General features: G+C 59.3%; 1 protein-coding gene across 1 annotated transcript in view; it reads left to right on the forward strand.

Moving 5' to 3' along the window:
* SHC2 (SHC adaptor protein 2) overlaps window positions 1–9,691 on the forward strand; it is a 29,331-nt gene that overhangs the window by 12,290 nt on the left and 7,350 nt on the right. The window contains exons 2-9 of the mRNA XM_024740055.1: window positions 1,958–2,028; window positions 3,717–3,777; window positions 3,901–4,020; window positions 4,527–4,580; window positions 4,709–4,760; window positions 4,848–4,974; window positions 6,165–6,321; window positions 6,970–7,027. Coding sequence (XP_024595823.1) covers window positions 1,961–2,028; window positions 3,717–3,777; window positions 3,901–4,020; window positions 4,527–4,580; window positions 4,709–4,760; window positions 4,848–4,974; window positions 6,165–6,321; window positions 6,970–7,027 — 697 coding nt within the window. The 5' untranslated portion in view covers window positions 1,958–1,960. The remainder of the gene's footprint in view (window positions 1–1,957; window positions 2,029–3,716; window positions 3,778–3,900; window positions 4,021–4,526; window positions 4,581–4,708; window positions 4,761–4,847; window positions 4,975–6,164; window positions 6,322–6,969; window positions 7,028–9,691) is intronic.

Below are 9,691 nucleotides of genomic sequence, written 5' to 3' on the forward strand. Positions count from 1 at the left end.
GGGAGCCCGCAGACTGGTGTGTCTTTGGGATGAAGTCCTCAAAATGGAGTTTCAGGGTCAAAGCATATGTGCGTGTATCATTTTTTAAAAGCCGAGGGGACTTCCCTGTGGCACAGTGGCTACGACTCCACGCTCCCAGTGCGGGGGGCCTGGGTTCCATCCCTGGTCACGGAACTAGATTCCACATGCATGCCGCAACTAAAGACCCCACATGTCACAACTAAAGATCCCGCATGCCGCAACTAAAGAAAAAAAGATCCCACGTGCTGCAACTAAAAGATCCTGTGTGCTGCTACTAAGACCCGGCGCAGCCAAATAAGTAAGTAAATATTTTTAAAAATTGAGGTAAAATTCACATTAACCATTATTTATTTATTTTCTTTCTTTCTTTCTTTCTTTTTTGACTCTGTTAGGTCTTAGTTGCGGCACACGGGATCTTTCGTTGCGGCGCCCGGGCTTCTCTCTAGTTGTGGCCTGTGGGTTTTTTTTGTCTCTCTGGTTGTGGCTCACGGGCTTCAGGGCGCATGGGCTCTGTAGTTTGTAGCACGCGGGCTCTCTCGTTGAGGTGTGCAGGCTCAGTAGCTGTGGCGCGCGGGCTCAGTTGCCCCGTGGCATGTGGGATCTTAGTTCCCCAACCAGGGATCGAACCCGCGTCCCCTGCATTGGAAGGCAGATTCTTTACCACTGGACCACCAGGGAAGCCCCTACCATTAACCTTTTTTTTTTTAAATTTTATTTTAAAAATTTATTTATTTTTGCCCGCATTGCGTCTTTGTTGCCGCACACAGGCCTTATCCAGTTGCGGCGAGCTGGGGTCACTCCCCGCTGCAGTGCACAGGCTTCTCATTGTGGCTGCTTCTCTTGTTGCAGAGCACGGGCTCTAGGTGCGTGGGCTCAGTAGTTGTGGTGCACGGGCTTAGTTGCTCCGCGGCATGTGGGATCTTCCCGGACCAGGGCTCGAACCCGTGTCCCCTGCATTGGTAGATGGATTCCCAACCACTGCGCCACCAGGGAAGTCCCCCACTAACCGTTTTAAATCACAGTACAGTGGTATTTAGTACAAGGTTGTGCAGCCACCAAATCTATCTAGTTCCAGAACATTCCATCAACCCCCAAAAAACCCCGTCCCCATTAGCTGTCACCCCCTACGCCCCTCCCCAGCCCCTGACAACCACGAACCCACTCTCTGTCCCTGTGGATTTTCTTGTCCTGGACGTTTCCCATCAATGAGATCATATGACAGATGCTGCACATGGCTGTGCCAGGTTCCCTCCCAGCTGTGCAGACAGCACGTTGGACGGTGCTGGTGGCCGTCGTCTGGCCACCCTGCCCCACCCCTCCCCCGGCTGTTCCTGCCTTCTCTGTCCCTCAGCATCATCTCTTGGAGATTTTGAATTACCGAATTACCTTCCGTGGAAATGGTAATCTGAGCAGGGGTGGGCACACTCTCCCTGGAAAAGGTCAGACAGTCAAAGCTTTGGGCTTCGCGGGCCAGACGTCCTCTGTCCCGCCTGCTCGCAGACCCTGTCCCGGACCCTGGGGACGCAGAAGTGAACAGGGTCGCCACCATCCAGTCCTCCCGGGCTGACCTTCTAGTGGAGCAGAAAGAGAATGAACAGCAGGCAGTTAAATGAACAGCCAGGACTGAGCCTGGAGGAATCCACCGCTTCCAGGGAACAACTCCCTTACAGTCGGGGAGGGCAGCTCTGAGGAGGTGACCGGGAGCCTGGAGCTGGGGAAAGAACCAGTCCACAAGTAGAGGGGGGAAGAGACGGCTGGGGCTGGCTGGTGCAAAGGCCCTGTGGCAACCAGGCTGGGCCTCGTAAGGACAGAGGTGGGGGCTGGAGCCCAGGGTGGCGGGAGGGGAGGGCTCGCTGGAGGGAAGGCCTGGGATCCACGGTCAGGCCCCAGCTGGGCTCTGCTGGGCTGGCGCTGACCCTGTGCTCTCTCCCCTCAGTACATGGGCTGCATCGAAGTCCTCCGTTCCATGCGCTCCCTGGACTTCAGCACTCGCACCCAGCTCACCAGGTGAGGCCCGGCTGCGGGGATGGGGGGGGGTCTGGTGTGTAGCTCTGTGCTGGGAGGTGAGGGTGGTGGACTCGGCGACAGTTCCCTCCCCCTTCCCGGCTTGGGGAGCAGTGCTCCGCAGGGTCAGAGCGATCTGGGGCGGGGCACAGTCCCAGCTCTGTCCCCGCCTGCCGGTCACCCACGGTCTCCTGACCCCAGATGATCTCCTGGAGACGACAGCGCATCCCTCAGAGAGCGTGTGGGTCCCACGAGGGGTGCTGAGGACGCCCCAGCATGTCCTGGCACCCGGGGGGCGGTGCTGCTGGCTCCCGGTTGAGACTCAGGGCAGGGCCGCAAGGGGCTGGGAGCCTGTCCAAGGCGACCAGGGCATGTCCACCGTCCCGGCTTTTTTTTTTGGTGCAGAGAAGGCATGGTGGTGGTATGATGCTCTGAGCTGCCTGGACCTGAGTCATGTAGAGTCAGGGGTACAACCAGGGCTGAGGAAGGAGGGGCCCACATTGTTTTGCATGTTGAAAACTGACTTAGTGCATTCACCAGAGACATCAAAAAACTCTATTCACCCAAAGTGTACAATTCGATGTATTTTGCTGTTTTCCAAGTTATGCAACCATCACCACGATCTAATTCCAGAACATTCCATCACCCTGAAAGGAAGCCCCATCCCCATTAGCAGTCACCCCACCCCCTCCCCAGCCCCTGGCAACCAGGAACCCGCTCTCTGTGTCTGTGGATCGGCCCGTTCCGGACGTTTGCCATCAGTGGAATCACACCCTGTGTGTCCTTCTGTGTCTGGCTTCTCTCACTGAGCATCGTGTTCTCAGGGTCCGTCCACGTTGCAGCGAGTGTCAGGGATTCCCCCCTTTTCAGGGTTGAGTGACGGTCCCGTGTGTGGAGGGACCACGTTGTGTTCATGCATCTTCAGCTGATGGCCGTGCGGGTGCTTTCTACCTTTCGGGCTGTTGTGAGTTGAGCTGCTGTGGCTGCCCACGGGCAGGCTTTGTGCAGACGTGTGTTTTCAGTTCTCCAGGGTGTGCACCTGGGGGGGATTGCTTCACATTTTGAGGAGCTACTGCTCCATTTTGCCTTCCCACCTGCGGGGTGAGGGCTTGGTTCCCCTCACGGCACCGACATTGTTGAGAGCCTTCTGTGTGTCCATCTGACCCTCAGGACCTCGTAAGAGTTCCAGCCCCTCCGCAGGGATGAGCCGTTTCATGGAAGTCTCTCCCGTTCTGTTTGGGAGGGTTGGCTCTGCCACTGCCTCTGGGGGCCCAGAGCAGAGGTCATCCCCTTATGCCACAGATGGGAATCTTGGCCAGCCTGTGGCCACACAGAACTTGCGGTTCAGGCTGAAGGGCTGTGTCAGCAACCCCAAATCTGACCCCCAAATCTGTCAAGTGGGCTGTGGCTCAGAGGTCCGCTGGTCACTGAGAAAGAAAGAGCTGGAGGGGGAGAGCTGAGGGCAGGGGCACCTGCGGGGCACACGGGGTGGGTGGCTGGGAGCCCGGAGCCCCTGGTCCAGGCTTCCAGGTGCCCTAGCATTCCTCCCTCGTCTGAGCCCCTCCCCACTCAGGATCCACTGCACCCCTTCCTCAGCCCATCTCCCTCTGACCGCCCCGCCCCCCCGCCTCTGAGCCTCTGCTCCCTCCACTCCAAGCTCTCTAAGCCCCCTCCCTCCTCCGCCCACACAGGGAAGCCATCAACCGGCTCCATGAGGCCGTGCCTGGCATCCGGGGCTCCTGGAAGAAGAAGGTGGGTGAGGGGCCCATGGCCTCCGGGGGGGAGCGAGTGGGGGGCTCATGGCCATCCCGGGGCCTGCCCCAGCTGGAGCCCCACCGCGGGCCCGCCTTCCTGGTGCCCTGTGCCCCCCCGCAGGCCCCCAACAAGGCACTGGCCTCCATCTTGGGCAAGAGCAACCTGCGCTTCGCCGGCATGAGCATCGCCGTCAGCATCTCCATCGACGGCCTCAACCTCTCCGTTCCCGCCACGCACCAGGTGAGCGCCGCCCGCCCCTCCCCCCAGCCTCCGCCAGCCCCGCCAGCCCCGCCCAGGGCGGGGTCTGTGGACTCACCTCGGTGAAGCCTGGAGGCATGCCGGGCGCGGGCCCTTGGGTGAAGTGCAGGTGTTGGTGTGAACTGCGCACCGGGTCGCGTGTGGATTTTAGCACGTGTGTCTGTGTGTCTGTCTGTGTCGGGGGTGTGGTGACGTGTCTGAGCCTGGCGCCCACGTGCGCACGTGTGAGAATGCCCACCAGCGCGGGGCGGGTTTGTCCTCCCGTGCGGCTGCGTGGCCGTGGGTCTCTGCGTCCTGCCCTGGCTGCGGGGCTGCCCGTCCAGTGGGGCTCTCGGTCATCCTGGCGTACTGTCGAGGGGATGGCTCATCCCCTCACCCCTGTCCTTCCGGCCCCCCTGTGGCCTTGGTCTAGTGACCGGCCCGAGCCCCTGTTTCCTCCCCCGACCCTGAAGCGGCAGCCCCGTGACTGGTGGTCTCTCTTCGGCCAGATCATCGCCAGCCACCACATGCAGTCCATCTCCTTTGCGTCGGGTGGTGACACGGTAAGGCCGGGACTGGGGGTGGACTCCCGGCCCCTCTGTCCCCCCAGCCCCGAGACCCCCTGCCTGTGCCCATCGGTCCCACCCCCCGCGTTGCTGGGACTCCTCCGCCCGCTGCCCTCTCTCCCCAGGACATGGTGGATTATGTGGCCTACGTGGCCAAGGACCCCATCAACCAGAGAGGTGAGGCCCGGTGGGGGCGGGAGGGGCCCTTGGGCTGGAGCGCGTCAGCCGGCCGAGGCCCCGCTGATGCTGTGCCACGCCCCCCAGCCTGCCACATCCTGGAGTGCTGCGAGGGCCTCGCCCAGAGCGTCATCAGCACCGTGGGCCAAGCCTTCGAGCTGCGCTTCAAACAGTCCCTGCACAGCCCCCCCAGGGTTGTCGTCCCCCCGGGAAGGTACCGGCCTGCCCGCCCCGTCCCCCCGCACCTCTGCCGGCCCTGCCCCTCCTCCCCGGGCTTGGGTCCTTGTCCCCTCCCTGCTCTGTGCCCCTCGTGGCCCACGGCTCGACCACCAGGACCCCATTTCCGCATCTGTAAAGCTGGGATAAAAACATCCCGACTCCCAGCTGAGGTGAGGGCTCAGGGAACTGGTTGGCGGGGGGTGGCCGTCACACTGTCGTCATGAGTCTGCATGGGGGTGGCTGGCGCTTCTGCAAAGGGCCGGACTGCACGCCCTGCTGTCTCAGCCATTGTGGCGGAAGGCAGCCAAGGAGGATGTGTGAGCAATCGGCGGTGGGCTGTGTGCCAGCAGAACTTTATTCATGGACACCCCAAACTCTGAATTCCGTCTGACTTTCACACGTCATCAGATGGTGTTCTTCGGATGTTTTCTTAGCCATTTAACAGTTCTGCGGCGTAAAAGTGTAGAAACCGTCCGCGGCTCCTGGGCTGGCAGAGACAGGCAGTGGCCTGCAGTCGGCTATTTAAATATCTGGACAGACAGGAATTGGCTAGAATAAGTAGTGAATAAATGAATTTGTTAGAAGTCCGATATGCACCGGTGAGGGGCCGGCGTGCGCAGCTGTGGCCCTCGCACGGGCTTGCACGCCCCTCGCACACGCACGCTGGGGCGGCCTCAGCCCCTCTCCTCCCCGGGCTGCAGGGCCCTCCTCTGGGCCCCCCACTGCGACCTGCTGTCCCTCCCTGACTGAGCGGCAGTCAGCGGCTTCCCGTCTTTTGCTCTTAGGAACCACACTTGCCTGGATGAGTCTCCATGGCATAAATTTCAAAGGCGCCATCCAGGGCCACAGGGCGAGGGCGTTTTCAATGCTGAGGGGTGTCGCCACCCTAAGCCGTGGCTTCCGGGTTCTGGGTGCAAGCCTGGCGTGGGCAAAGGGGGCGGAGACCAGCTTTTCTGAGGCCCTGCTTGGTTCAGCCAAAGTGCTGAGGCTCGTGCAGAATCCCCTTTGATGGACAGAAAGGGGCACCCAGACCCTCCATCAGCAACAGTTCCCGGTGCCACCGCTCAGCTGATGGGGGGCGGTCAGGGTCCCTGGGCCTGGAGTCCTCGGCACCCTGTTGGGAGCCAGCCCCTTCCCCGTCCCGTGCTGGGGCCTGTGCTCCCCTGGCTGGCTCTGTGTCCGCAGGCTGACCGGGCCAGAGGATTCGGCCTGGGGGGACGAGGATGAGATAGAACACAGCTACTACAACCGCACTCCCGGGAAGGAGCCGCCCCTGGGCGGGCTGGTGGACTCCAGGCTCACCCCCGCGCAGCAGCCCTGTGCCATTGGGGCCCTTGGCCAGGTCAGCCTCTGGGACCTCGTGGGGAGGGTGTCCCAGGGGGGCCTGACCCCCAGCCCCTCCTTCTGCTCCTGTCCTCCGGGATCCTAGAGGAGGGTCTCTTGTGCCGTCCCCACCTCCTTCCTCCCTCCCCAAGCTGCCCAGATCTGCTCGGCCCTATTCTTGACACTTCAGACGGGATTCCCATCGCAGACATTGAGGAAATGGGTACAGCAGTGATTGAATCAGGGCTTCCAAGGAGGATAACGGGAACGTACCCCAGGGAGACTGACCAGCCCTGGTCAGGAGGATGTCCCTGAGGGCAGGGTTTGGGCTGGGCCCTGACGGGTCAATAGGCGTCACCCAGGAGAGCAGTGCAGGGAAGGGCATCAAGGTGCAAGAGACAGCATGTGCCGGGGCAGGCGTTCCAAGTGGGGACAGCCCATGAGGCTGCAGCAGAGGTGCGTGGTGGGCGCGCGGGCAGACGGAGGCCAGGGAGCGGGGGATGGGTTCAGAGCCGAGCTTCAAATCTGGCTTATAGGAGGGTTGGTGTGGGAGACTGGGGTGCTGTGCTGGGAAGAGGGGGTGCTACAGGCCAATCAGGAGGGTTGCCGTGGGAGATTGGGATCTGGGCTTGCACACTGCCGGAGGACCCCTTGCTCTCTTTTTCAGGGAGCATCTCCTGCTCGAAGAGACGCCCGAGGCCCGCAGTGGGATGTGGGCCCCTCAGGTACGGTAGGCTGCTCTCTGGGCTGTGTGTGTGGGGGGGGGGCCCAGCCCTCCCCCTGGGTCCCCACCGCCCCTCACACTGCTTCCACTCTTTGGGTCACTCCACTTTCACCGGCGAGATTGTATTCCCTCCCCACGCTCTTAGAGATTTGACAGCGTCTGCTTTTTTTTTTTTTTTTTCTGTGCAGACCAGTTTCCTTGTATTTTGGGCATAGGTACTGCATCTCGTGGTTCAAAGCACCAGAGTATAAAAAGGCATCCGGTGAAAAGTCAGTCTCCCTGCCCCATTTGTTTTATCCACCTCCCTAATCAGGTAACCGCGGTTAGTAGTTACCATGTTTTTTCCAGAATTTTGCATGCACTTTCAAGCCAACTCAGACATACATGGCTTTCCCCGGTTTTTAGACGGTGGCGTGCTATCTACCCGTCCACCTTGCTTTCCCCTCGTAACAACCCAGCTTGGAATCCTCCCCACGTCGGGGCACGGCAGTCGCCCCCCCTTCTTTTTCACCACGGCATACTCCCTGCCACGTGAAGGACCGTCCTCGCTCAGACATTTGGGCACTTTTCGCAGGCATTCGCCACAACAGCGTCCACCACTCAGCTCTGTTCAAGGGCCTCCGTAGAATCCGTACCCGGGACGGTGGCCGCTGTTCCATGTGATACAAGTCACACAGCTGCCCTTTCGATTTACATTCCCACCAGGTATCATGGGCTTTTAACAAAGTGGTAGAGTTTTCAGCCATTTAAATGTTAACGTTATACAACACTTACAGCGACAGAGAAGGCTAAAATCCCCTTTGCCCCAGCTCCAAGGTCGTGACCTCACCCCCCTGGCACTTTTGTGTCTCCTTTCAGCCTTTATTACCAACAGGCCCCCCAAAGAAGTCAGGACCCCGAGGCAGGCCGCGGACACCTTCGGTCTCTCTGGGGCTCTGGCTGCGTCCGTGTGCTCTTCTGAACGGCTGCGTGCTAGTCCCCTGTCCTTGGAGTTCCTTATTGACGTGGCCCCCGCTTGATGGGTGGCAGGCCCCTTGGGCCCCCCCGTGTGTCCCTCCCACGGATGCTGAGCTGTGGATGGAGTGCACACGTCAGCCACGGTAGGGAAGCCGCCAGTTGGCTCCCCGATGTGGCCGGGAAGTGTGTTTTCCCACCAGCCCTGCTGTGGCTGCCTGTTCCCTCACAGCCGTACTGACATGTGTTGGGCTTTTTTTTTTAGATCTTCCCAAACAATCTGGGCATTTCACTGCCGAGCATCAGAACCCTACTGGCTCCCGGAGCTTGTGGTTAAAGAACACGCGTGGCATTGGGTGCCCAGCAGGTGCCCAGCCGTCATCTGGCCCTGGTCAGCTATTTCTCTGGGACATGGGCTGCTCAGGCCTGACTCCCAGGGCTCACTAGCATTTCTTACCCCTGAGCCTTTGCACATGATGTTATCACTTCTTATCATGCCTTTCCCAAGTCTCTGGCCAAGAACTCCTACCAATATGTCAATGCCCCAGCTCCAATGCCCAGAAATTTTCTCTCTTTGGACTCCTGCAACCCAGGTTTCTTCCTTCTCACTTCACCTTGATTATAAGAGGCCGGGAGAATCTGTGCCTCCTCTGTGAAGACTGGGAAGCCTGGGCTGAGGCCCCTCGGCCCCCATCAACCACCCAGGGTGGTTTCATCTTCACCCCTACTTGTGAGGAAGCTACTCCCATTCTCTCCATTTTGCAGAGGAGGAGACTGAGGCACTGAGAGGTGACCTTACTTGCTCATGCCCACAGAGGGTGGAGCCGATGTATGAGCCCAGGTGTCTGCGAGGGTTAAGGATATAATTGGCATAAAGCAGAGATCGTGGCTGCGGGCCCTCGGGCTGCATTTGGCCACGGTGCATTCAAAGGTCATTATTTCCCTGCCAACGATTAAAAATGGAGACGTTTACAAATGGATTGACACTTCTGGGGAAAAAAAAATACACACGTGTCCTTTGAACGTAGGAAAAGATGCTGGACCTTGCTCAGAATAAGAGAAATGGAAATTAAGTTCCCCCAGGATGCCATTCTCACCTACCGCGTCAGCGAAAATCCAACAGTCTGGTAATACACGGTGGTGAGGCCTTGGGAACAGGGCAGAGGCAAACTGGTGAGGATCCAGCAGATCTGGACCGAGGTGCTGAGGGACCCGGGGAGAAACTCCACCGAGGATACCTTTTCATGGTGTTGTGGCTTTTGAACCATGTAAATGCTTTATACATTCAAAAACAAAACTGAGAAAAGAAAGGAAAGCCTAAAATAGAACGGAAGCAAACAAATGACCTGCCCATGTATGATGTTGATAACATAATTACAGGGAGAGCAGAATTTTATTGTTATTATTTTTTGCGGTACGCGGGCCTCTCACTGTTGCGGCCTCTCCCGTTGCGGAGCGCAGGCTCCGGACGCGTAGGCTCAGCGGTCATGGCTCACGGGCCCAGCCGCTCCGCGGCACGTGGGATCTTCCCGGACCGGGGCACGAACCCGTGTCCCCTGCATCGGCAGGCGGACTCTCAACCACTGCGCCACCAGGGAAGCCCTGTTATTATGTTTTAAACGTGGAGATTTAACATAAACATTGGGGTTCCTGCCTTCTCTTGAAACTGGGAAGCTCTGGCCCCCTGGCCGCTTTCCTGCCTGGCAGGAGG

The sequence above is a fragment of the Neophocaena asiaeorientalis genome, unplaced genomic scaffold, assembly GCF_003031525.2.
Source record: "Neophocaena asiaeorientalis asiaeorientalis breed wild unplaced genomic scaffold, Neophocaena_asiaeorientalis_V1.1 scaffold469, whole genome shotgun sequence".
NCBI lineage: Eukaryota > Metazoa > Chordata > Mammalia > Artiodactyla > Phocoenidae > Neophocaena > Neophocaena asiaeorientalis.